At 37.6% G+C, this 26,755-nt stretch overlaps 2 protein-coding genes across 4 annotated transcripts; both read right to left on the bottom strand.

The window, feature by feature from the left end:
- Window positions 1–3,235: 3,235 nt before the first annotated feature.
- Window positions 3,236–7,015, bottom strand: LOC141687474 (DDRGK domain-containing protein 1). Of its 2 annotated transcripts, none has more exons than XM_074492766.1 (10): window positions 6,928–7,015; window positions 6,600–6,728; window positions 6,405–6,498; window positions 5,736–5,842; window positions 5,419–5,520; window positions 5,170–5,331; window positions 4,351–4,407; window positions 4,023–4,059; window positions 3,720–3,930; window positions 3,236–3,534 (listed from the first exon to the last, which is right to left on the bottom strand). In XM_074492766.1, exons 2-9 carry the CDS (start codon window positions 6,714–6,716, stop codon window positions 3,725–3,727), a joined length of 882 nt encoding a protein of 293 aa, XP_074348867.1. In that variant the 5' UTR covers window positions 6,717–6,728; window positions 6,928–7,015; the 3' UTR covers window positions 3,236–3,534; window positions 3,720–3,724. The 2 variants fall into 2 exon arrangements, with proteins under 2 accessions (XP_074348867.1, XP_074348868.1); XM_074492767.1 differs by having other exon boundaries at window positions 6,600–6,731; window positions 6,928–6,996.
- A 14,773-nt stretch (window positions 7,016–21,788) lies between these two features.
- Window positions 21,789–26,454, bottom strand: LOC141684477 (protein translation factor SUI1 homolog). 2 transcript variants are annotated; one of them, XR_012560643.1, is made up of 9 exons: window positions 26,300–26,454; window positions 25,691–25,794; window positions 25,351–25,556; window positions 25,206–25,259; window positions 24,194–24,426; window positions 23,207–24,109; window positions 22,687–23,005; window positions 22,506–22,589; window positions 21,789–21,981 (listed from the first exon to the last, which is right to left on the bottom strand). XR_012560643.1 is itself a non-coding variant. In XM_074489468.1 (5 exons), exons 2-5 carry the CDS (start codon window positions 25,725–25,727, stop codon window positions 24,382–24,384), a joined length of 342 nt encoding a protein of 113 aa, XP_074345569.1. In that variant the 5' UTR covers window positions 25,728–25,794; window positions 26,300–26,454; the 3' UTR covers window positions 24,146–24,381. The 2 variants fall into 2 exon arrangements, 1 of the variants encoding a protein (XP_074345569.1); XM_074489468.1 differs by lacking the exons at window positions 21,789–21,981; window positions 22,506–22,589; window positions 22,687–23,005; window positions 23,207–24,109 and having other exon boundaries at window positions 24,146–24,426.
- Between the last annotated feature and the right edge of the window lie 301 nt (window positions 26,455–26,755).

The raw sequence follows: 26,755 nt of genomic DNA, 5'->3' as shown, positions 1-26,755 counted from the left end.
TAATTTAATAATTTTATAAGAATATTTATAATTTATGTATTCATATTTAATATCTATCTATACCATATTATAATAGACGAAAAAGTTTGGGAGCCGGCCGTGCGATAATTGCTTAATTTACTTAACTACCATTAATTTATTTATTTTATTTATTACTTAATTATCCTAACATAATTAATATACAAACCAATTAACTTTTTCAAGTTAAACACATTACCCTTTTTATTTTATCCAACTAAATCACTTTTTTATAAAAAAAGTTCCGAGCAATTTTGTTTTCTAAAATATTATATTTACATATAACTCACCAATTAATTTTACTAAAATACATTAGTACCCTTTTTTATTTTAAACATGTTTTAATCCTAATAAGTTTACAAACTAATTAACTTTTTAACTAAAATATATAATCTTTATTTAAATATTTAGTACATGATGTAGGCAACCAAAATGGGTTGATCCATCCGAATTCTCGGATCCTAGCGACATTTGATTCAATATCCAAATCTGTCGCAAGTCAATAAGTAAACATGTAACGACGGAACCCGCTCAAAACAAAAAGCAAGTGAAATGCTGCCTCCCCAACTCAGCTTACCAGTATCCACTCTGTTTTTCCATGCAACACCTGCGCTTGTGGGCAAGGGAGGTCCTGAGTCAGGAATGCACAAAAGGCCCACCGGACCGGGTTTTGACCGGGCCTTAAAAAATCCGGGTTTTGACCGGGCCGGGCCGGGCTTTCCGAAAATGTCAGAACCCGTTTGGGCTCTCGAGGCGGGCCTAACCGGGCTTTTTTTCCGGCCGGATTGGATCGGGCCGGGTTTTTTCTAATTTAAATCTGATCGAGTATTATTAGAGATTCCGAAGAATACATATGTTAGCAACTAGATTATCATAAAAATGTATTAGTTTACATGAAATATTTTATTAAAACATTACTTCGTTAAAAACATTTAAGTTCGGCAAAAAATAAACATGTTTATAGAACAATATATTTATCATTGTTATGATAATAATGATATACAAATATATATAGTGTATTTATTATATCTTATTTCATTATTTATGCAACGAAGTATATAAATAATATTATTAATCACAAATATGTAAATATATATGTGTTTAAAGTATTATTTATATTTATAGTAAATCTGAATTTATAAATATATAAGAAAATATATTAGAATAATCAGATTATAACCGGATTTTTTCGGGCTTTTAGTCGGGCCGGGCTGAAACCCGGGCTTTTAGCCGGGTCGGGCCGGGCTTTGCCTAAAAATATAAGGTCCGTCGAGGCCCGAAGCCCGGGTCGGGTTTTGACCGGGCCGGACTTGATCGGGCCGGGGATGACCGGGTTTTAACCGGATCGGGCCGGACCAGATTTTCGGGCCCAGGTTTTTTGTGCGTCTCTAGTCCTGACTCATTGCAGGCACCGGGTCCATTGGGATCGGGGGCCCTAAATTTTGTATAATGGGTGTTTCTGTATGTATTAAAGTTTCTTAAAAATCAGTGATAATTTGTGGTGCAAGTGATGATTGTTCATGGACTTGTAAGAAGAAAGAATGAAAGATACTGTTGTGCGTTTCAGTTAACCAAGTGTTTAAGATGATATCATATTACACTGAAAGTCTTCTGTATTTTAAAATTTGAAAATTGTAGCATTTGGTAAATCTAGGGCTGTAAACGAACCGAGTCGAGTCGAGTTTTTCTTTAACGAGTTCGAGTTCGAGTTTTTTCTTAACGAGTCGAGTCGAGTTCGAAAAGTTTAACGATCAGATTTTCATGTTCGAACTCGAGTTCGTTAATAACCGAGTCGAGTTCGAGTTGTTCACGAACTTTTCGAGTCGAGTCGAATTCGAGTCGAGTTCGAGTTGGTCATTAATTTTTTAATTTTTTGGTCTTTTTACACAATTAGAGTCCAAATAAGGCCCAACCCAAATAAAATAAAATTGAAGTCCAATCCAATTAGGAAGATACAGGTAGAGAATAGAGTATGCTCATGTATATATTAAGATTTTTTTTTATGCATATTGTTTATCGAGTCGAGTTCGAATCGAGTTTAACGAGTCGAGTTGATCTCGAGTCAATCTCGAGTCGAGTTCGAGTCGACCACTTGTAAAACTCGGATCGACTCGGTTTAGCTAAACGAGCATATTTTCTTGTTCGAACTCGAGCTCGATTACTTAACGAGTCGAGTTGAGTTAAACGAGTCGAGTCGAGTCGAGTCGAGTCGAGCCTAACGATCAGCTCGATTCGTTTACAGCCCTAGTAAATCTGAATTAACAGCACCACTCTCTCCCTCTAATTATGTTCAGAAAAAAGGGCGAGAGATAAGCCGAAATGACAGTGTTATTATTCAAGGCAAATCGAACCGCGGAAATTACAGCATATGCTTAACAATAACTTGCTGTAGACCCGGATCCATTATTCAAATTCAATATGAGAGATGATCAATCTTTGATTAAAAGTTAGACTTAATTGTATTTTGCAACCATCACCTTTCATTTAAAATTAAAACAGTATATATACTTCGTAAAATATAGTTTATAACTCTTTAACTTTCAATATCAACTACAGCATGCATCCCTTGCAGTTATAAAATTGAAATTGAATGTTAATATTAATAACTAAAATTTCAAATTAATTAAAATAAATTTCAAATTAATTAAAATATTTATTTTAATACATTTTTTACATGAAAAAAATTATAGCTAATTTCTATTAGTAATACTCTAAATTAATCATAATGCTAAATACTTAAAATATATTTATTAAGCAAAATATATATTTATATATATAATCATAAAGTTTCTAAATATATCTATATTTTAAAATTTTAAAAATTATACCAAGTAATAAAATAATTGACATTAATATTATTTTTATAATTTGAAATTTGAAATTTTAGTTTAATTTAAAAATAAAATAAAATTATTATTTAAATATTTTGCTGAATTTCAATTTTACCCTTCACAATATAAATATTTTTAACAAAATGGTTAAAGGGATACATATTGTATTTGATGTCTAAAGTTAGGGGTTGCAAACTGTATTTTTGAAAGTAAGTATATAGTTTTGTTATTTAATGAAAGGTAGGGGTTGCAAACTGCAATAAACTCTAAAAGTTAATATTATAGCTTTCTTGATAGGGTGCCACGACAAAGCCTTAATTTAGGGTGCCACGACAAATATATCGTTGCATATAGATATTTGAGAAAAAATTTGGGTGCAGGTAAAATGATGCCCAAAGCTGGAAACTTCATTCAGACAGTTGTTCTAAATGATTTTTCACATACTTAAAATCTAGCTCATAAGGTTTACATCATTCTTCGAACACTACGTTCAGTAACCAACTTTGCAAGTACTCCGGGAACAACTGGTTAATGTTGGACATTGGTATTGTTCAATGTCTTCTATCCTAGAAAAGGATATCTAAGAGTTCTGTATAGAGTCATAATCTACATAGCTCAACTTGGGCACCAAAATCTGGGAAAGCATCAATATACAAGAACAATGTGCAACAACCCACTTGGGTACCTGCAAGAAGAAATAACTCACCAAGTCATATCCTGATAAATTGGCACATGTTTTCTGCAAATTTTAAAAGCAATATTGCATCATATTTTCCCCCAACTCCTCTCTTTTCCAACACTACTTCATTTCTTATGTTATACTGGGCATTAATATTTATTTAGTAATAGAAACGATGTGGGAAGGACTACCTGACTTAAGCTACAATTGGTTCCTCCTGAGTGCTGATATCATCAACAAACTGCACTTTTGGTTCCAAATCTATAAACTGATTGGATTGGCTTGCTAAATGCGATATGCTAACCCTACCCTCCCGCTTAATATAGTCAGCAACAGCTTTCATTTCGTCCAGAGAAATGTAAATGTATTTCCCTCTATCATCCATAACACCAGATAATCGCCCTAATCCAGAAACATAAAAATTAGATCTTGTTAGGCAAAGCATTCATCAGACAGTCTGGAAAGGGATAGTTCAGTGAACAGTAGTATCATACCCATATCTTCCAGTGAGGTAATTCGGTTGATACATTCCTGCATTAACCAAATTGTTCACCATTTAAGTGCACATTTATAACGTATGATAATAAGAAAGCAGGAGAAGCTTTTCTTTCCCTACAAGTATCTAAAGCAAGAGACTTCTATTTTCTATCATAAAACATAGATAATAAGCTGTGTGGAACACCGCCTAACTATAAGCAGGAAAGGAGTTGACAAGAAAAAATAGGAAGGCTTAACGATAAATGAATCACCTCCTCTATATCATTATATATATAAATAAAGAGGCTGGGTGAGGAGGTAAGGTAAATAGTATAACATAAGAACCTGAGTTCGTAATTTAAACTCTGCAGCAAGATCTTCCAGTTGTACACATTTGTGTTTCTGCAATAAATTACATGATGGAAAGTCAGGCCAACAAGTACCTTTAGATTTCAAATTTTGTTGCCAATACACAACAAACACAAAGCACAGATTCAAGTATTATACTTCACTTCAGCTTGAGACTGTCTACGAGTGTCATAGTCAGAAATGCAGAATAAGTTTATTAACGAGAAAAAAATGGAAGAACAAAAAAAAATTCTTTAAAAAAAATTAACAAAAGAAGGTAAACATGTCCATCCAGCTTTTTTAAAAACCTAGTTAAAACTCCCGCGCACCTGTTCGTTGTCTCCTGTTGGATAGTATTTACATTGTAAATACTGGTAAGAACTGAATTAAAAGCTTATACTTAATTTTTCTTTCTGCAGAAATACTAATTTTTGCCATTGTTCAACACAGCTTTGAATTAAGTAATATAAAAGGTTCAGGCTGGAATCTAGTTGGATATTGTATCGTTGAGGTTGCTTAGTCTAGATGATATGACGGGAATAATTAACCAGAAGGTCAAAGTCTTGTACTAACTGAGAATAAACTCCAGGTCTACAGATGAGCTGATATACTGAGGTAGCATGTCTTTGGACGCGCAACATAAAGTGAAAGCATATACCATAATGCTTAGGAGCTTGGATTTTCTTAATAATGAAGTCTATATTGTACCTAGTAACAAGCATATAAATAAACTAGAAAAAAAACAAGCATACAAGTAGTGGTTACCAAAGAGAACATAGTCAAAGTGAATCAGAGTCACCTAGAAGTTAAATCTACCTTGATGTATTCAACGAAATCAAATAGTAACCCTTGGCTGGCATCTTGAACTTCATTCTCTGTAGTGCCTTCGGCATCAATTGAAAATTCTCCTTTCCACTTCTCAAATTCTAGTGCAGCAGCTTCCTCCTCCTTTTCCTGCCGAGCCTTGGCTTCTTCTTCCTGTATGGACAATAATAAACTTCGTTATGTAAAACTCAAAGACGATCGTTCAAGAAAATTCAATGCAGGAGCGAAAAATTAACCAACCATCCTACGTTCTTCTGCCTCTCGCTCCTCATCCTTCTTCCTCCTCATCTCCGCATACCAATCCTGTTTTGTTACCCTTGAGTCACGAGCTGCTTCCTCAGCCTTCAAAAAAAAAATGAAGTTGGGGGGGGGGGCGTAGATATATAAAAGTCAGCTAAATGTATAAAACATATCAAAAATCTATACTGATCTAAGTCGACACATTTAGCCCTAAAATGGTACACTTGAAAGCATTATATATACCGCTACAGAATGATATATAATTGTTAATTGTTAATAAATGAAAAAATGTATGATACATCATATTTACCCTATACCTGTCGTTGAGCTTCCCGCTCTTGCCGTTTCTTTTCTTTCTTCTTCGATGCTTTCCTATTATTATACTCCTCTTCACCAAGATCCTCATCAGTCCCATCACCATATTCTGTATCACAATTAACAAGAAAAATAATTCACATTACAGAAGTATTCCCCATTATATAAAGTATTGACTCAAGCATGCAAATAACTATTTCCTAATGCTATAGAGTCATATTGTTCAGACTTAATTAATTTCATCCTAGTCAAACGCATCTGGTAAAGAAAAGGAAATACAGAGGTAAGAATTTTGCTCATTACTATAATTTAATACAAGATCCAACAAAGAAATAGTAAAAAAATGGTCAGATGAGAAAAAAGAGAAATGATAAAAGACTACGAGTGAATTGAAATCAGAAATGCCAACTAAGAAAAAAGACTAGTACAATGACAAAATCTTTATGGGGACATCAAACCTTCAACTCACACACACACTCACAAACACAAAAAAAAATATAATAAATTAGTATCTGCAACGCACACACTCCTGCAAAACGGTTTAATTAAGACAAACTTTGCACACACGAAATGACAAATTCTCACAATAAATAACGTTTCATAGTGCAATGTCAATTAAATTCAAATAAAATCAAGGAAGTATTAAATAGATAACAACAGAAACAAAGAACCTTCAACACGTGACGTAGAAGCAGCTGCAGTTGTCCTTCTACGCATACGAGTACGAGCACCAGTTGGTCGCACAACAGCCTCCCTCGGCCTAACCTAAATTCATTTCAAAAACAACAAACCATTACACAACATTCTGGAATCACGATTCAAATCCACAACTCTCAACTACAATTCCTAATCACAGCCTATCAAACCTGAACTTGCTCTTCAGGCTCAACACGCGGAGAAGCCTGACGTCTTCTCCATACATAAAGCGGAATCAACGCCGCAACGAGAAGCATTGAGAGAATTGCTACGAACAAATCTTCCATTGTTTATAACTTCTGCTAAAATATTTACACACATAAATATATAAAGAGAGTAATTCAGTTCAAAAACAGAACAACAGAATCATATATTGATATCTAATCATTCAACAATTGATGAAAAATTTATAGCAGGAAATAAATAAACACGATTATTTGTAGAGTGAATAAATAAAAGCTTAAAAAAAGTGAAAGAGTGAGAAGGCGACGATCTTACTCTGATCTCCGTCTGATTTTGGGAACTCCGGCTTGGAAATGGACCCTAATTCGGCACTTCTAATTGACACTTTTATTTTATTTTTTTGACATATACAATTCAGTTAGAAATTTTTTAAAATAACTGAATTTAAAAAATATTTTTAATTTTTTCTAGAAAATTAATTCTGATGTAATATTTTCCAAAAAAATTACTTTCATCATTTTCTAGAAAATTATTATCGATAAATCTTATTTTGAAAATTATTTCTTCTTTTAAAATTTCATTTTTCATGAGCTTGTCTTTTTTCGAAAAAAAAGTACCTTTCTAAAATAAATCATAAATTATATAAAAATTAAAAAAATTATTCTTTCTATTATCGTAGATAACCCGCAGCCGCTACCCTTCAAATGCGCACTGAGTAGCCTGCAAATCACGTGAACCAAAATAAACCGCATTTAAGCGATATCCTCTCATAATCATAAATTATCCTCATGTGGGAGATCAAGAAAATAATTATCCCCTATTTAATTAAATGAGCCAACCTTTGCAGGCTAAAAAATAAATAATAATATTCTTTGATCGAACCAAACTCAAAAATCATAAAATAAAAATTTATTTGCAACATAAATATTAATTAATTTTTTCAATTTTTAAAAGAATTTTTTTATGATTATGATTATGATTCTCTTGCCGAGATTTCTTTTACAAATAATTAAAGTATGCATATGTTACAAATAAGCATTTGTTCTAACAATCTCGGCATGTGTAACATCCGATATTTTATAATTATTTTTAGTTGGATTATTTGATTTAATTATTTTTTAATGTCAATGTGTTGTAATTAAATTAGTTTGTGTAAGTTTATTTTTATATTTATAATCAGAATATTGTTTTAAGAGTATTAGTTTTAAAAAAATAGTAAGGTTTTATTAAAAAAGAGTGAGGGTTTTAATAAAAAAAAGGGAGAAAGAAGGAAGAGTTAGGGTTTGCTAAAAAAATAAGGGTTTGCGTTATTTTGATCGGAGAAGAGAGGAGAAAGGGAGAGAGAAAGAGAAAGAGAAAATAGATGGAGATTGAGATGAATATCAAGAACTTTTTGGAGGGTTTTGAATTTGGCGTTTGTGGAATTGGGGTTCTTGTGATTTGTGGTTCTGAAATCGTTATTAGCATTCTCGGTTACTAAGATCTCGAGGTACAGATATCTTTTTTGTATTCTTTATTTTCGTATTCGAATTCGTGTATGTATATTGCATATTCTGAATCTTGTTAAATTCGCATCCGATTCGTTGTTCATCGTATGATGGTGATTTTATTCTCGTTGGAAAGTGATAATACATATAGCTCCTGGAAGGACTACTCCTAGGCTCCTAACTCCATACAGCTCCTAGAAGGACTACTCCTAGGCTCCTAACTTCATATAGCTCATACTCCTAGGCTCCTAACTCCATATATCTCCTACTCCTAGGCTCCTAACTCCACGCAGCTCCTGTTAGGAGTAGTCCCGCACACTACCACTCATAACCAGCTCAGTCTTGGTAAATCCCGACACGTGAGACATTGGCCCAAGCACATGATGGGGACAACTGTAACACATCAATCATGGGAATAATCAGGGCACGTGTCAGAGGATCCTCAGAACATTCTTCGGCCAGTCCTGCACTGACACGTGTAAAGCATCCACTCCAGCCAGATGTCCTCCGCTCCCAGAACCAATGGCTACAATCTAAATGTACCAACCCCAAAATCATACCCTTGGGCTATAAATAGCCCAGGAAGGTGAGGTTTTGGGGTTAATCACTCTCTTACACTCATATACACACACAACCACCTTCATTCATATCTATCTTCATCTTTCCCAAAAGCGAGTTCTTACTCTCACACCGGAGGCGCCGCGGGACTCAAACCCCCCTTCCGGTGTTGTTTTGTAGGAACCCCGCCACAGCTACACCACTACAGCGACGAAGGATCCAGGAACGGAGTCGAAGGAGCGGCCCCGCCACCAGGAGTTATCATTTGGCGCTAGAAGGAGGGGTCGAACCTCCGCCTCTGGAGCTAATCAATTAAGAGCCGCAAAGTCTGGCAGCGACTTATTCCATGGCTGCCAGATTCATTAAGGAAACAGATGTGCTCCAGGCAATGAGGATGACCCGGAATGGGGGGTCCAGGAGTAAAATCACTGATGACCGACCAAAAGGGGGTTACCATCAGGACAAGAAGTTCAAGCAAAGCAACCAAAGCCAAGAAAAATAAACTACTCCAGTTTTTCAGAGACTTGGTCCTAAGCAGGAGTCAAACAGCGATCCAGGACCCGCGAAGCAGCCCCGGGAGCCAAAGCAGGAGCCGCACTGGACTCCTCTAAACATGACCCGGAAGGAAATCTTGAAAGAGGTAAAAGACAAACCTTTCTATTATCCTCCGAAACTAATGCAAACTCATCCGGAGAGAAGGCCTTACAGTAGGCAGTGTGACTATCATGAGACCCATGGCCACAAAACTGAGAACTGCTTATCACTCAAGTACTTCATTGAGGACCAAGTGAAGAAGGGAAACATGAACAAGTACTTAGTCCGGGACAACAACAGGGGGGAGCGCAGAAGAGAGGAAAGAATGTAGTCAGTGTAGTCCTAGGAGGCTCCCACTCCCCACCTCGGAGCCCGGACTTCGGCGAAGAAGTGCTCTCAATCCAGTCACTCCCAGACCTAGTGATATCTTTTAGCAGCAAGAACTACGAAAGAGTCAACCCACATCACAATGCAGCTTTGGTTGTCACTCTGGACATCTTTGATAATGAAGTATGGAGAATGCTCATAGACAATGGTTCATCAGTAAATATTCTCTTCAAGCACACAGTGGATCGAATGCAGTTAGGAAGCGTCCGCTCAAACGAGTGATGGGAGGACCCACTCTATGGGTTTGGACACAACTTAGTCCCGATCCAAGGAACTTTATATCTGCCAGTCATTTTTGGAACTGCTCCTAACCAGGTAAACCATGTAATCAAGTTTTATGTGATCAACGCTCCTTCATCATACAACAGTATCATTGGCAGATCAGCTCTAACAATGATGCAAGCAATAACTTCAATCTCCCATCTCAAAATCAAGTTCCCAACCCCGACAGGAGTCGGAGAGATAAAAGGAGATTATGGGGTTGCTGAAACATGCTACACCCAGGGGTTAGTTATGGCAGAAACCCATCAAGATAACAAAAGGAAGGCTACAGTCCTTCTCAAGCAACAAAGCATTAAGAAGCACCGACCCCGGACAAGGGAAGAAGCAAACAAAACAAGTCCAGAAGGACTGGCAAGCAACCAAGTCATGGTAGTGGACAAGGCAAATCAAGTCCTAGACCAAGCTAGTCCTACCATTCAAGCAACCAAAGAAACTGAACAAGCAAACCTCTATCTGAAGAAGAACTCTGAAGCCCGAATTCATCAAATGGTTTCAAACAAAGAGCAAGCAAAAATTGAAGCTGCAGTCGAAATAGAAGAAGTCCAGGTAGATGAAAGTAATTCTAGCAAAAAAGTGAAAGTTGGGTCAGGACTCGAGGAGTCCTTCAAGGAGAGATTAGTGTCCTTGCTCTGGGAGTACAGAGATGTTTTTGCCCGGAGTCCAAGAGATATGCCAGGACTACATGAGTCCATAGCAATGCACAACTTAGATGTCAACCCCAACAGAAAACCAGTCAAACAGAAGAGAAGAAACTTTTCCCCGGAGAGGCAAAAAGCCATTGACGAAGAAGGGGAAAAACTACTCAAAGCAGGAATCATCAGAGAAATCAAATATCAGGAGTGGCTAGCTAATGTGGTCATGGTGAAGAAGTCCAACGGCAAATGGAGAATGTGTGTGGACTACATAGATCTGAATGACGCATGCCCGAAGGACCCATACCCTCTCCCACATATTGATCAACTAATAGACGCCACCTCCGGACACATCATGCTAAGTTTCATGGACGCCTTCTTCGGATAAAACCAGATAAAGATGAACCCGAAGGACATTCCTAAGACAGCATTCATAACTCACAGAGCAGTCTATGCTTATGTGATGATACCCTTCGGACTTACCAGCGCAGGATCAACTTACCAAAGAGCCATGAACAAGATATTCAAGTCCCAGATTGGGAGGAACTTGGAGTGCTATGTCGATGATATGATTTCAAATTCAACAACTATATCAGGGCATGTGGAAGATCTGAAGGAATGCTTTGACAACCTAAGGAAGAACCAACTCAAGCTGAATCCGGAGAAATGCACCTTCGGAGTAGGAGCATGCAAGTTCCTAGGATAAATGATCAGCAACAGAGGCATATAAGCCAATCCGAAGAAAATTAAAGCTATCCAGGAGATGAAAGCTCCCAGGACCCAAAAAGATGTGCAGAAGCTAGCAGGATCCCTAGCAGCACTCAGGAGATTTGTCTCAAAACTAGCAGAGAGGTACCTACCATTCTTTGATTTACTCAAAGGAGCAACCAACAAGAAAGAGGTGAACTAGAGTCCGGAGTGCCAAAAGGCATTCGAAGAAATCAAGTACTACCTCTCTCAGCCACCATTCCTAACTAAAGCTCAACCAGGAGAGCCTCTCTACTTATACTTGTCAGCAGGATCACAAGCTGTAGGAGCTGCCCTAATCAGAGAGGAGAACGGAACACAGTAACCAGTCTACTATGTAAGCCAAGTCCTAAAAGATGCAGAAACGAGATATCCAAGATTGGAGAAGTTTGCCTTTGCCTTAGTCACAACTTCAAGAAAACTCAGGCACTACTTCCAAGGGAGAGAAATCAGAGTAGTGACAAATCAACCACTAAGGAAAATAATTCACAAGCCGGATGTCTCGGGAAGACTTGTCAATTGGGCAGTAGAGTTGAGCCAATTCAATTTGAGCTTCATTTGCAGGACTGCCATCAAAGCGCAAGCACTTGCAGATTTCATAATCGAATGCAACTTCCCAGAAGAAGAGCCAGAACCAATGGACATGGATCAGGAGCCAGAAAAGGATACAAGTCCGGGAGCCTGGACCTTGAAAGTAGATGGTTCTTCAACAAGCGAGAGGTCATGAGCCGGACTCATACTCAAAAGTCCCGAAGGATTCACAATTCAAACAGCTATATATTTCGGCTTCCACGCAATAAATAACCAAGCAGAATATGAGGCATTGATCGCAGGACTAAAGCTCTCCAGGACACTAAGGGTCCAGGACTTAAAAATCTACAGCGACTCCTAGATAGTGGTCAAGCAAACAAATGGAGAATATATAGCAAAAGACCCTATCTTGGCTAAATACCAAGCACTGGTCCAAAGCTACTTAGCCTCAATTCCAAAACATCAAGTCCTTCAAATATGTAGAGAAGAAAACGAAGAAGCGAATATTCTATCCAAGTTAGTCCGAAACTCATCGGATCTGGACTGCTCAGTTTACTTCGAAGAACTCCACAAACCATCTATTGAATCCCAAGAGGTCTTGGAGATCGAAAGCAACCACAACTGGATGACTCCCTTCATCAATTACTTGGAGAAAGGAGAGCTCCCAGAAGATAAAGGAAAAGCTCAAAGAATGAAAGCAAAAGCAGCCAAGTTCTTCCTCGAAGAAGGAGTACTCTACCGCAGGACCTTCTCATCTCCCATCCTGAAATGTATTGGCCCAGAAGAAGCAAAGTACTGTTTGGCGGAAGTGCGTGAAGAGATATGCGGAGATCACATGTCTGCAAAGGCCCTAGCTCATAAGATTATAAGACAAGGCTACTACTGGCCAACTATTCATCAGGATGCAATAGAGTTCATCAAAAAGTGCAAGGAGTGCCAGCTTTTCAGCAATGTGTCCCGGATTAGCCCAGTCCTACCATCCTCAGTCTTGTCACCTATCTCCTTCGCTGTCTGGGGTATTAACATCATGGGACCCTTCCCCCGGGCCAAAGGAGATCTCAGGTACCTGCTAGTCTCTATTGATTACATGACAAAATGGGTAGAAGCAAAAGCAATGAGGACAATCAATCAACAAGACTGCATAAAGTTTATGGACAACATTTTGATAAGGTTCGGGATACCACGAGTCCTAGTATCAGACAATGGACCCCAATTCATTGGTTCAGAGTTTGAGTCCTACTTCCAGGAGCGCGGGATCAAGCACAAAAAATCATCAGTGGCATATCCACAAGGAAATGGCCAAGTAGAATTAACCAACAGAATCCTGCTCCGAAGTATCGAAAAAAGACTCAAAGAAAGCAAAAGCAAATGGCCAGAAGAACTACCAAGTGTACTTTGGTCCTACAGGACAAGCACCGGAGAAACTCCATTCAAGCTAGCTTATGGAACAGAAGCAATGATTCCTATTGAAGTGGGCTCTCCTTCCCACTGAGCAATAAACTTTGAAGAAGAAGCAAATGAAGAAGGACTCAGAACAAACATGGAGCTAATTGATGAGGTCCGGAACCAAGCTGTACAAAAGATGGAGAAGTACAAGGAGAAAACAAGAGAGCACTTCAGTAAGAAGTCAAGAGTCAAAAACTTCCAAGTTGGAGACTTAGTCCTTCGAGACACTGAAACATCAGATCCCACAAACACCGGGAAACTAATGCCCAAATGGGAAGGACCATACAAGATCAAAGAAGTCCTTAGACCAGGAACCTACAAGCTCCTGAACATGGATGGCTCAGAAGTCCCAAACACTTGGCATGGACTAAGGCTAAGAAAATTCTACCAGTAGGAGAACAAACAAAGTAACCAAAAATCTTGTAGCCAATATGACAAGCTACCAAATTGTTCCTACTTATATTTTGTATGAATGATTAATAAAAAGCTTTTCCCCTTTATAAATACTCACTAGAAGCAACCACTAGTCCGGACAAGCTATTAGCAGGACTAGCGCAATCATTTTTTACTTAGAATATATTTTCTAACTAAAAGCAACCACTAGTCCGGACAAGCTATTAGTCAGGACTAGAGTAACCATTTTTACTTAGAATATATTTTCTAACTAAAAGCCACCACTAGTCCGGATAAGCTATTAGTCAGGACTAGAACAACCATTTTTACTTAGAATATATTTTCTAACTAAAAGCCACCACTAGTCCGGACAAACTATTAGTCAGGACTAGAGCAACCATTTTTGCTTAGAATATATTTTCTAACTAAAAGCCACCACTAGTCCGGACAAGCTATTAGTCAGGATTAGAGCAACCATTTTTACTTAAAATATATTTTCTAACTAAAAGCAACCACTAGCCAGGACTAGAACAACCATTTCTACTTAAGATTAACTTTCTAGCCAAAAGCCACCACTAGTCCGGACAAGCTATTAAGTCAGGACTAGTGCAACCATTTTACTTAAAATTAATTTCCTAAGTGAAAAAGCTAACGCTAATCCGGACAGGCACTCAGTCCGGACAAGTGCAACCATCTTAATTGGAATTAATTCTCTAAGTGAAAAAGCTGATCACTAGTCCGGACAAGTTATTAGTTAGGACTAGTACAACAATTTTCACTCAGAAAAATTTTTCTAAGGCAAAAACAACCAACAACAACAAATCAAAATAACAGGAAATAAAACCAAACATTACAAAAGTTACCGGACTCGAACAAGCCCGGAGCAAAATACCAATATTACAAAAATCAAAGTATCAAAAGACTTAGAGCAACGTCAAAATTACAACCCAAAGAAAAATCAAGGCTCCGGGGCATTATGAGGCAGGAAACTGGGGCAAGGCCCGTCGAACGGCTCCGGCTCCCCTAGTCCGAGCTCAATGTCTTCCTTTGCCTTAATGAACTCAGTAACGAAGTTGTCCCAACTGGCCTCCGGATCAGTCTTGATGTGCCTTTCTGCAATCAACCAACAACGAGCTATCTCCGGAGCACCAGCATTAGCAAGAGCCTTGTCATACTCCTCGGACCTCTTGAACTCTTCAATGACTTCAGCTTCCGGACGCACAGCAAACATCTGCCTCCGGAGCTGAGCCAATTCAGACTTTAGATCAGAAACTTCCTTTTCAGAATTTTCAGCCCGGGTCCTGACATCATCAAGCTGCTGATTCAGTCCGAAGAGAGAAGTGTCCTTAACAATGAGCTGGTCTCGGAGCCGGCTAATCTCAGAGTCCTTATCAACAATGGCATTTCAGGAATCTTTGAGCTCATTATAGGCCAGGGAAGCTGATCCGGCCATATACCCACCAAGCTGCAAAAAATAGAAAAACTTAGAAAAATATTCTAAGGCAAACCAACACAAGAAGCGAGAACAAGAAGAAGACATACCTGACCCCAGAGCCGGGAACACTCCTTCATAGTTACATCAAATCCGGACTGGTTCATCCTCCTCCAGTCAGCTTGAGTAGGAATCCCAGCCATGAAACGAGCAACTTTCTCCTCCAGCCCCGGACCACTTGCATCCAGACTCTCATCATCAACATTATTTACTTTACCGGCCCCAAACCCGGAACCAGCTTCAAAGTTTTCGGCCCGAGGAGGCTTACTTCCAAGGGTCCGAAGCCTCTTCTCCCTTTTTCCAGAATCACCACACGGAGCTTCGCCTATAGGACCAAGATCCTCAAGATTAGCAAACTCATCTCCAATATCAATCTCAGCATCCTGCTCCGGAGCAGACTAATTCACATCAACTTCGGGCTCCGGTCTCGGGACCACATTACTCTGGGATCCCTCCTCCACAGAGGCATTAGATCCGGACCCAGCAGCAGCAGTTTTCTTTGGTAACTTGAAAGCTTTGCCAAGACCCTTCAACGCATCACTATATGCTGAAGACGACATATCCGGATTATAGTGCGGCAAACCTGCAAAGGAACAAAGCAAAAACACAAGTCAAAACCAATAAGGAATCAAGGCAGATGAAGGCATATAAGAAACATACAAGAAGTCCGGACAAAAAGGAAAACTACTTACAGCCTAGCCTGTGCATAGTTCTATGATTCATGAAAGTGTCTCAGGTCATTTGGAAACCCAGACATTCACAAAAAGCAAACATCAACCGGATAGCTTCACCCCGGAGCACATCCCTATGGAACCGAGTCCGGACCCCTTCCGCAGCAATATAGGGAATATAGTACAAGTCCAAACCCCGGAGCATGATCAACTCTCCATTCCAGTACTTCAACGAAGATTGCTGGATTACAGGCATGTAGGAGCCGCCATACCCGCACTCCGGAGCCCGGAACCGAAGTTCATAGAGAGGAAACTGACTGGACCGGACCAGATGAAAGATATGATGCCATAGCTTGAACGTGTTCTGCACCTTAAACTGATTGCAAGTAGCAATAAACCAAGTCATCCACTTTATACCATTAGGTGTTATCTGCATCGGAGAGATCTTGTACACGTACTTGAACAGATGCTTCAGGAATAAGTGCCAATGAGGATTCCATCCGGACTGGAGATACTCCAGCCATACTGGAACAAACCCATCAGCCGGTCTATAATGAACCCGCTCATCCGGAGTCGGCCATTTCCACTCGATCCGGGGGTCCAACTAAAAAGCAGCCCGGACTGCAGAATCCTGAGCCACGTGATCTAAGGCAGCGTACTCATCCTTCAACTCGTAGTGCTCCTTAGACACTATACTGTCAGTGAATTTCCTATCAAATGCTTCCCTATCGTAAGGTCCCGGACCCGCGTTTTGCTGTCTAGCATACCCGGACCTGATGCTCCTATAATAAAACTTATCTTCTATCTCATCACTCTTGCTAACGAAATACCCCAGATTCTCAACCCATAGACCCTCCGGACTACAGGTTACCTTTCTAGAAGAAATCTTAGCAACGAAAATCTTGGTTATAGCTTCAGAATCCGAAGTAGAAGCCTTCTTCCCCATCTCAACCCGGTCAGAATCACTGGGGGACTCCAAATCTGAACCTGACGGCCCCGGGTAGCAAGTTATGTATGCCTTGGCACGCGCTTTAGTCCGGACCATAAACCTAAAACAAGTGATAAAGGTTAGTCTAAAAACCCTACAGTTTATTTATCTTTAAAACTACATGGTCCAGACTACCCTATGTTTAATTTTATTACAAGTTAAAAGCGAACAGTCCGGAGGCCCAATCCAAAAGAAAACAAAAACCCAAAACCTAAAAACCACTCCGGACTGAAACCTAACCTATTACCCCGAACCCAAAGGACAAAATAACACAAAAACAGCATATTACAAATTCCAAAAAAAAAGATCATTAGTCCGGACTAGTCGATCAAGTACGGACTCAACCAAAAACCATAAATCTAAAAACATAATTCACCAAAATCAAAGAACCAAATCATGCCCAAAAACGTATACATACATATATACACAAGAAACACAAAAAACTCTACGAAACAAAGCGATACAAACAAAAACAGGAGACACAAACTCGATGCATAGGCAAAATCAAAAACAAAGAAGGAGAACATCACTTACAATATCGAGATAGCGGAGAAATTGAGGACGACCGAGCAAACAAGAAGAAACCCTTGAGCTTCCCCGAGAACCACCGGCGGAAAAAGAGTTTGAGAAGAAAAGGAGAGCACAAGCGAGAGAAGAGATAAAAAGATAAAAAAGAGAAAGAGAGGGGGGCTTCCTTTTATAGGCGTGGTAAAAAACTCAAACGCCACGCCACGTGTCACAATCCCAACCATTTATCGCACACAGTGTTTAATGCCAATCATAATTATTACACGTCTCTCCACATCACTAACAGCTGTAATAATTCAAATAATTGGGGGAAAATCCCCAAAACCGTTTCAACTTCCAAGTCCGAACTCCTTCCCACTAAGCAATCCGGACTGGGGGCAAGAAAAGCTCAACTCCTGCTAAGGGCAACCACCTTAGTCCTGATCCGAAGAACTAAGCGCAATCCGGACTGGGGGGTAAGAAAAGCTCAACTCCTGCTAAGGACAACCACCTTAGTCCTGATTCGCCGAACTCAACGAAATCCGGACTGGGGGGCATGAAAAGCTCAACTCCTTCCAAGGACAATCACCTTAGTCCTGATTCGCCGAACTCAGCGCAATCCAGACTTTGGGGCAAAAATAGCTCAACTCCTTCCAAAGACAACCACCTTAGTCCTGATTCGCCGAACTCAGCGCAAGCCGGACTTGGGGGCAAGAAAAGCTCAACTCCTTCCAAAGACAACCACCTTAGTCCTGATTCGCCGAACTCAGCGCAAGCCAGACTTGGGGGCAAGAAAAGCTCAACTCCTGCTAAGGACAACCACCTTAGTCCTGATTCGCCGAACTCAGCACCATCTAGACTGGGGGCCAAGAAAAGCTCAGCTCCTGCTAAGGACAACCACCTTAGTCCTGATCCGCCGAACTCAGCGCAATCCGGACTGGGGGTCAAGAAAAGCTTAACTCCTGCTAAGGACAACCACCTTAGTCCTGATTCGCCGAACTCAGCGCAAGCCAGACTAGGGGTCAAGAAAAGCTCAACTCCTTCCAATGACAACCACTTTAGTCCTGATTCGCCGAACTTAGCACAAGCCGGATTGGGGGGGCAAGAAAAGCTCAACTCCTTCCAAACAAAACAATCAAAAGCTCATATTCTACAAGAAACCCAAATTTACTCCCCCATCCAGAAAATCTGAATAAGGGAGTGGGGGCACATAATAATACATATAGCTCCTGGAAGGACTACTCCTAGGCTCCTAACTCCATACAGCTCCTGGAAGGACTACTCTTAGGCTCCTAACTCCATATAGCTCCTACTCCTAGGCTCCTAACTCCACGCAGCTCCTGTTAGGAGTAGTCCCGCACACTACCACTCCTAACCAGCTCAGTCCCGCAATCCTAACCTTGGTAAATCCCGACACGTGAGACATTGGCCCAAGCACATGATGGGGACAACTGTCACACATCAATCATGGGAATAATCAGGGCACGTGTCAGAGGATCCTCAGAATATTCCTCGGCCAGTCTCGCACTGACACGTGTAAAGCATCCCCTCCAGCTAGGTGTCCTCCGCTCCCAGAACCAATGGCTACGATCTAAAGGTACCAACCCCAAAACCCTACCCTTGGGCTATAAATAGCCCAGGAAGGTGAGGTTTTGGGGTTAATCACTCTCTTACACTTATATACACACACAACCACCTTCATTCATATCTATCTTCATCTTTCCCAAAATCGAGTTCTTACTCTCACACCGGAGGCACCGCGGGACTCAAACCCCCCTTCCAGTGTTGTTTTGTAGGAACCCCACCACAGCTACACCACTACAGCGGTGAAGGATCCAGGAACGGCATCGAAGGAGCGGCCCCGCCACCAGGAGTTATCAGAAAGCTAATTTAATTATCTTCGTTTTTCATTCTTTGTATTTTCTGAAATTCTGCTTGTAAATATGTCAAAATCTGTTGTTTATGTAATCTATTGCTGAAATTTCTGTTTGTTCGGCCTAACTTCATAAATTTATTATAAATTGAATATTTTTTCAAATATTATGAGCAATACCATTCTGGAAAGCTCTTTTCGATATCTACAATTTGCGTTTACATTCTGCTGCTAAATTCTGTGATTTTGATGTCTTAAACATCATAATACAATTGTAATCAGGGGCTGATTCTGTTCTGCAGTCCGTATTTATTTGTTTTATGAATTCGTTACTTATTCGTTTTTTACGAGCCTTACCATTCTGGAAAGGTCTCGGAATTTCCTACGACTTTCTTGTTTCGTACTTTTTCAGTTGACTTCATATTTATGCAGTAATTTGACATTTTTTGAAACTGATCAGATTTTAGCTTATCAATAATTAGTGGTTTGTTATGTTATTTTATTTCGTGATGTTGGGTTATAGTTTTTTTGAGGTTATTTGATAAATTTATATATGATTTTGGAGATGTAAGATATTTGAGTGTGTGATCTTTGAGTATTTATTTTGAGATATTTATGTTATTTGTATGACTTGGGAGTTTGTAAGACATCCATCGTGAGTGGATAATCTCGTGTTTGGCACCTCCTATGCGGTGTACTTAAATTGTATGGGCGTGTCGCCGAAGTTGTGGGACACGTATAGCCATGGCTAGTATGTATATGATTTGGCCTTTTGGGTAGCACATGCTTATTGTCGTGCAAGCCCCTGTAAGATATTGGGTAGCATTTGCTTTGTGCTGTGCAAGCCCCTGTAAGTTTTGATGACTACATATTTCTGGATTACCGAAAATGTAGGACATCCTATAAGTGTAAGATTATCTCCCATGTTCGTATGCAAGCTATTTTGTGTATTATTTTGTAAGTGTGAGAATATGTGTAAGAGTATGTGTAAGGGTATGATTTCATTTTATCATTATTCTTTCGATTATATTATTTGTGATTATTATGTATAATTGATAAGGATATGTGTAAGAGTATGATATGTTTTGGGTGGTAAGCATTTACTTTTATTTTGTGAGGTGAGTATTCATTTTTTTATATTGTCTCATTCACTTTTATTATTGTGCTTCGTTCAGATATTCAGTTGTGTTCTTAGCCTCGTCATCTTTTAATCTTTGTTCAGTTATACTTTATTTTTTATATCCGTATATGAGCCTTTCGCTCACTGCCGGTCCTTTGTTCTCTTTGTATTCCTCCAGCAGGTATTCTTACTTAGGCGGATTACTTACGGGAAGGGTGCGAGTTATTATGGAACTTTGAATAGTTTGGCCTTTCTTAGATTTCTATGAGAGTTTGTTGGCATGGTTGTAATTTAGTTGTATTTTAATTCAAAAATTGTAACTTTATTATATTTTTGAGAAGTTGTAAAGTTTTATTGGATTTTAATGGAGTTTGGATTTAAATAAGTATTATCTTGGAAAAAACCTTAATTAGTTGGGTTGTTAAAGCATGTTTGAGAATTTATAAAACCATATCAAATAATTAAGTTACAATAGAAATTAAAATCAGTATTTACGGATAGAATTCAATCATTTCAAGAGATCGAGATGTACAATTGTGCCATTTCAAATTTTTGAATAAATATCAAAATCGTTAAAGTCTCTCTAGATTTGTGGTTGAATAATGGAACTTTTCGTATTTTAAGATGCAGTAATACATTACCCCAAAGGAGACTATTTCATTTTGAAGTAAGATATAATTCAAAACCAACCCGCTCACCTTAGATTATCAATTCTAGGGTGATGGCTAAATTAAAATGCATACATTTTTTCCACCTCAAGCTTGAAAAAAGAGAACATGATTTACACTTACAGTATATGGCTACAGGCATTACTCCTCACATTAAATTTTGAAGAAACGTTCGGCGGTTTTCGAAGTCAACTATTCTTTTCGCAGAAAATTATCAAAGCATTAGACAACCAATGGAACAGTTTTGTGTACACACATATATATTTTTTATAATTCCTAATTTCGTTTAATTTTAACTTTTGGAAATTAACAATTTACTTTCAAATCCAAGCATACTCACATCTTAAGAGTGAAGCTTTGACTCTTCAAGATAAAAATTCAGAATCGTTGTCCCAGGTTCTCCATATGTTCTCACACTAATGTGGTTGCTCAAATTCACCTTTCAAATTTCTTTTTCTATACCTCTCAGGCTCTCGCATCACGTTTTTCTTCGTGATGCTATGAAAAGAACCCTCAAGGCTATAACCATATCTTAATGTGACGATGATCAACATACATGATTTGATTATTTTTAATTTATTTTGACAATCAATCTGCGTGATTTTACCAAAACCAATGCTCCAATTCACAAGATAATGTCTAGAAATTAGACCTGGCAAATCATTCAGGTCGTGTCGTTTCGTATCGTGTAATGTCGTGTACTTTACGAGTAAACACGAAAACGACACGAAATTAAAACAGGTACCTGAAACTGATACACGAACACGACACGAGATTTAAACGACCTGACACGATACGATCTGGTGTACACGAATTTTTTCGTGTACCATTCATGTACACGAAATGAAATGAACTGTATGGACATGAATGGAAATGAACTGTTACACGAAATTGTAAATGTTCACATTACATTTTTAAATTCAAAGTTAGGTCCAACAAAATTACAAACATAATTAAAAAAAATAATGTTCTTCATTCTTCAAAAGTCACAACCATATGCTGGATTTGCACCTTTTTCCAGATCTGCATGAACTCTAATCTCAACAACCCAAACTGCATTTCACATATTAAAAAAAGTCAATACCACAAATATCTAAAAACCAGACAAACTACAAATTACAAACTCAGAAGTAGGCTGGTGTATCTTAACAGATATAATCTCCAATTTCAGACATCAGCTATATGCTCAAAACATTACAGCTTCTACTCACTAGTTCTGATCTCCACACGGACATTTAAGGTTGACTGAAAAACAGTCAGAGGTGAATACTTGATTTTCTACTTATTTCAGATCAAAAGCGAACTTATGCTAATTGGAATAACTGCAACCTATGTCCTGCACTGCATGAAATATGATATCCCCTAGAAAATACATTACTTCATTAAAAAAAAGGGGAAACATATAATATATAAACATAAGTATGAAATTAAACTGAAGGGAATTAGTTGAGGACAAAGAAAGACGCTTTGCAATCACATATATAATCTGGGCAAAAACTGAACTGCATATATAACAGATATAATCTCCAAGAAAAGAAACCGAGCAAAAACTGAACTCTACATAATTAAGCTTATACCTCAAACGTTATTATCAGCATCAGCATTAATATCAAGCTTCATGACATCTTGTGTAAGCTCTTCCAGCGGATAATTATGATAAACTGTAAACCAAGAGGCAAGAAACATCACAGCATTATAAAGTTTTCACTTCTAAAGAAAAATGTCCAAATCAAAGCATTAATTCAATTATTTTATCACCTTCTTGCTCATTGAACCTCCAGTCACGAGTACAAATTAAACTTTGCACAATGTTATGTGCCAAACAACTCCGATATTGATCTAAGACCCTTCCTCCTATGCTAAAAGCCGTCTCTGACGCGACGGTTGAAATTGGGATTGTCAACACGTCTCGAGCCATAAGCGCAAGGTTAGGGAATCTAAATTGATTTGTGCTTCAATAATCCAGGACATCAATCTCTAGTGCTCTATTTAATCGCTTCTCTTCCAAATACCTATCCAATTCATTTTTTTCTATGGCTGTCCCATGATCACAGTCCAAGGCATCAAATTCCTATATCTGAAGTAAATAATCAAATAGAGAAAATAAGTAATCACATCTAACGAAATGGAAAGTACACAAAGAATATAGGAATTAAATGAAGTAAAGAATATAATCGAATTCATCAGCATATATGGGTAATGAAGTAAACATTGAATCTAAAATTGAATCGAATTCGTAATCGATAAGATTATAAATGAAGAAGAATCAACATATTACCGGAATATCTGGGTATTCATCAGCCATTTGTAATCAATTTGTTGAGACTTGAGAGGTTGGAGATTTGATGGCGGCCGCTTGATAGTTGATACTTGATAGAACCCTAATCCTAAATTTGAATTAGGAAGAATAAGAGTTGGGAACCCTATGTTTTAAATTTTTTATCTGACCCGTGTTGGTAGTTGCTAGTTGGTACTTAGACTAAAATAATATATTTATTCATTAATTTGTTAAAGTGTACTCTAATGTTGTCACTCTATTTGGTACATATATTGTAAATTGATTAAGAATTTAAGATATAAATATATATAAATATATTTTTTTAAAATTATTTTTATATTTATTTATGTCGTATACTTCGTGTCGTGTCGTGTACTCGAAGGGTAAATCCAAAATATACACTAAATCTCGACCGTATACTTTCGTGTTCGTGTATTTTCGTGTCGTGTACTAAAATGGCAAACACAAACACTAAATTTTCGTGTCGTTTCGTGTTAGTCGTGTCCAAAATTGACGGCTCTACTAGAAATACAATCAGCAAGACAGGAATTATCAAGTACTCCCTCCGTCTCGAAATGTATTTCTTATATTAATTTTTTGTACTGTTAAGCGATTGACTACTAATTTATGTCTAATTTATAATATCAAACATAGTCATTAGTGATTTTGTTGGATTCGTATTTATGAGTACTTTAATACAATGAAATTTTTATATTTAATACTAATACGAAATTAAAGATATTAACAATCAAAAGTGTGCATTGACAAACGTGTCCAACACAAAGAGGAAATGTTTTTAGGGACGGAGGGAGTATATCTCTGATCTACTCTGTTTGTAGCTTAACCCCAGTTCATTTGGCAAGAGTTCAAACTTTGATTGAGCTACACATTATCTTTCTGAATCTGACCAGCAATAAGAGACCAAAATAAAAATAGGAATACTTTTGAACCATCAGTTGGCAATTATTAATATTAATAACATAATACCAGAAACTAAGTAACATTTCATCATCATCCAGCATAGCATTAACAAGGATAGTTGCATTGCAGCACACAGCCAACTAAAAGACTTGTAACAGACGACAATATCTATAATTCAAGTTTAAGAACTACAAGTACTTGTTTCATAATATCGATAAACTTAAACTGCGGTTTGATAGAGGATATACTGCAGCTCAGAAACCATGAATTTTGATGTGTTCCTTCTTCACGATACCTGCCTGTTCATGAAAAATGAGATAAATTTATCAGTAGACTTGAAAAGGAAACCAGTGAAAACAGGATTCCTTAAAAATGTTTTCAGAACTAGGATGCATGTTTCACAAATAATTTGTTCTTTTATTATTATATTCTGTTATCCTATAACTTTGTAAGAAATTAGTTACAAGACATAAGTTTATATATACTTCTTGGAAGCCGCAAGTTATCATGTCTCTCCATCTCTGCTAGCCAACTAAGTACAGCCCGGAGAACGCAAATAAACCAAATAGAATACCACATTTGCAGAGAATCATAAATTAACTGTTTTCCTATAATTCTTATTCTATGATTATAACAGTGTAAAGATATTTACAGTATTTGACACCGACCACTTTCACGACATAAGTTTTAGCAACTCTTCATCTCCCTCAGTTAAGTAGTCAACTAGATGATACGTCAAAGAATATATTAATGAATCATATTGATTCAAATATTAAATAGGAGAGTTGACAAAAAAACACATGCACAAAAGCCACTATAGATCAGAGATACTGAAAATTTATTCACAGGCTCTGACAGATGCGTATAAACAATCTTGATCCGCTTTTTGGTCATAATTTTCAATTACTGCCTTTAAAGCATAAGGTTTGGGGGGGGGAGGTGATATTGTGACCTTGCCACTAGGCTATCCCAGACATGCACATATAAAGTCTCTACTCTCTAATCTTCTGGGTATACTTAAAATTTGCATCTCAACATCACAAAACCAAGATAACGATGATAAAAAACATGGAATCACCTGGATCAAGAAAGTAGAAGCGTTCTTTCGCTGATCACCTTGAAGCTGGATAACCTTTGCGTAAAGTAACATAAAGTAATAAGGCAACTAAAAAATATAGAGTACTTTTCATGAAAAGCATTTCGTTAATAGAATCAATAGGTACCTGGCCCAGTTCAGGATCTTGGACAACAGTACCGTTGCAGCAAAACTCCTTCTTAAGATCCTTAAGAATCTTACTGTAGCTAAAATCTTTCTTCAAGCCCTGCACAGTTGTCAAACTTTTCCTTCCATTTCGCTGTTGTATGCGGATATGGACGTACTCTTTTGACCCGGCACTAGAGTCCTCAGCAGTGGCCTCGGCAAAGGGATCTAAATAAGCTCAAAGCACCAATTCCAAACATTATAAACCAAAAAAAAAAACTCAATACTGTTGACAGGTACAAACAAAAATGATGATAGTGTTGCAACACGTAAGAATTAATTGCAAAGTGAAACTTTCATACCAAAAGCATTAGGAATCTGGATATCGAGTTCAGACATGAAACTTGACTGATGAACTTGACAACAACAAAAGGTAACTCTTTGTACCAAACTCAGATGCTCAGACCTGTATCAAATGCAAAATTATAAAGTAATTTCAATAACATTGAACAATTAACTGTAGGTGCATCTGATCATCTCAAACATAAGAAATGGATAAATTTAAACTAAATAATAGGTATTCGAAATTCCGCACAAAAAAAAATGTGACATGCTTAGTAGACACCAAAATAAACAGAAACAATAAGTAAAATATTAAAATATGACCGATCATTACATACATCGTTTTCAACATAAACAGAAACAACAGCTTTTGGAAAACTGTAGAATCTAAAAGTCATTTCCAATCAATATAACATATTTCATTTATTACAGCTTAAACGCATGCATACATGAATCCAAACACATAATATCAACAAAAATAATACTCAAAAGTACAGATCTAGAGTAATCAAATCCATAAATCCTACAATAATCAATTAAAACCTGTTTTTGAGTGATGGATTAATTAATTTAACAAAAATCAAAACAAATCTAGAGAATAAATAGAAAGAAATGATAAGAGAGAGTACCAGATCCGATAGATAGGGTTTTATATTGGGATAAAAGAAACCCTAATTAAAGAGAGCACCGATGAAATGAAAGTCCGAGCAGAAAGAGTGTTTTTTCAACTTTGTTTTGTACTAAAATTTTATTTACAGTTTTTTTTATCAAATTTTATTTACAGTTCTACTTTTTCACTCTAAATTGAAAATTACAGTTCGGTGCTTAATCAAAATGGGCGAACTACCTAAATAACTATTTTTATATTTACAGTAACTAAAATACTTATTGACGGTATGATTATAAAATTGAAAGTTGTTATTAATTAGGTAGGTACCGATTAGGAATTAATGGGTTTATCGGAAATCAATTGGAATAATTAATCAGAAAAACAATTGATTATATATATAATATTAATTTTTAAAAAATATTCTGACAAAAAAAATAAAAAAAATATTACATATGTTCTCATAAAAAGAAAAAGA

This window comes from Apium graveolens, chromosome 9, assembly GCF_009905375.1.
Source record: "Apium graveolens cultivar Ventura chromosome 9, ASM990537v1, whole genome shotgun sequence".
NCBI classification, from domain to species: domain Eukaryota; kingdom Viridiplantae; phylum Streptophyta; class Magnoliopsida; order Apiales; family Apiaceae; genus Apium; species Apium graveolens.
The sequence above is the reverse complement of the archived record's forward strand: the minus strand, read 5'-3'. Positions and strand labels throughout refer to the sequence as shown.

Coding starts and splice junctions, on each gene's coding strand:
- LOC141687474 (XM_074492766.1), bottom strand. CDS start 6,716: ATGGAAGATTTGTTCGTAGCAATTCTCTCAATGCTTCTCGTTGCGGCG. Junction 6,499..6,599: donor AGCCTGAAGAGCAAGTTCAG/GTTTGATAGGCT, acceptor AAATGAATTTAG/GTTAGGCCGAGGGAGGCTGT. Junction 4,060..4,350: donor AGTTTAAATTACGAACTCAG/GTTCTTATGTTA, acceptor TGGTTAATGCAG/GAATGTATCAACCGAATTAC.
- LOC141684477 (XM_074489468.1), bottom strand. CDS start 25,727: ATGTCTGAACTCGATATCCAGATTCCTAATGCTTTTG. Junction 25,557..25,690: donor CCAGATTCCTAATGCTTTTG/GTATGAAAGTTT, acceptor GAGCTTATTTAG/ATCCCTTTGCCGAGGCCACT. Junction 25,260..25,350: donor AAGATCCTGAACTGGGCCAG/GTACCTATTGAT, acceptor CTTTACGCAAAG/GTTATCCAGCTTCAAGGTGA.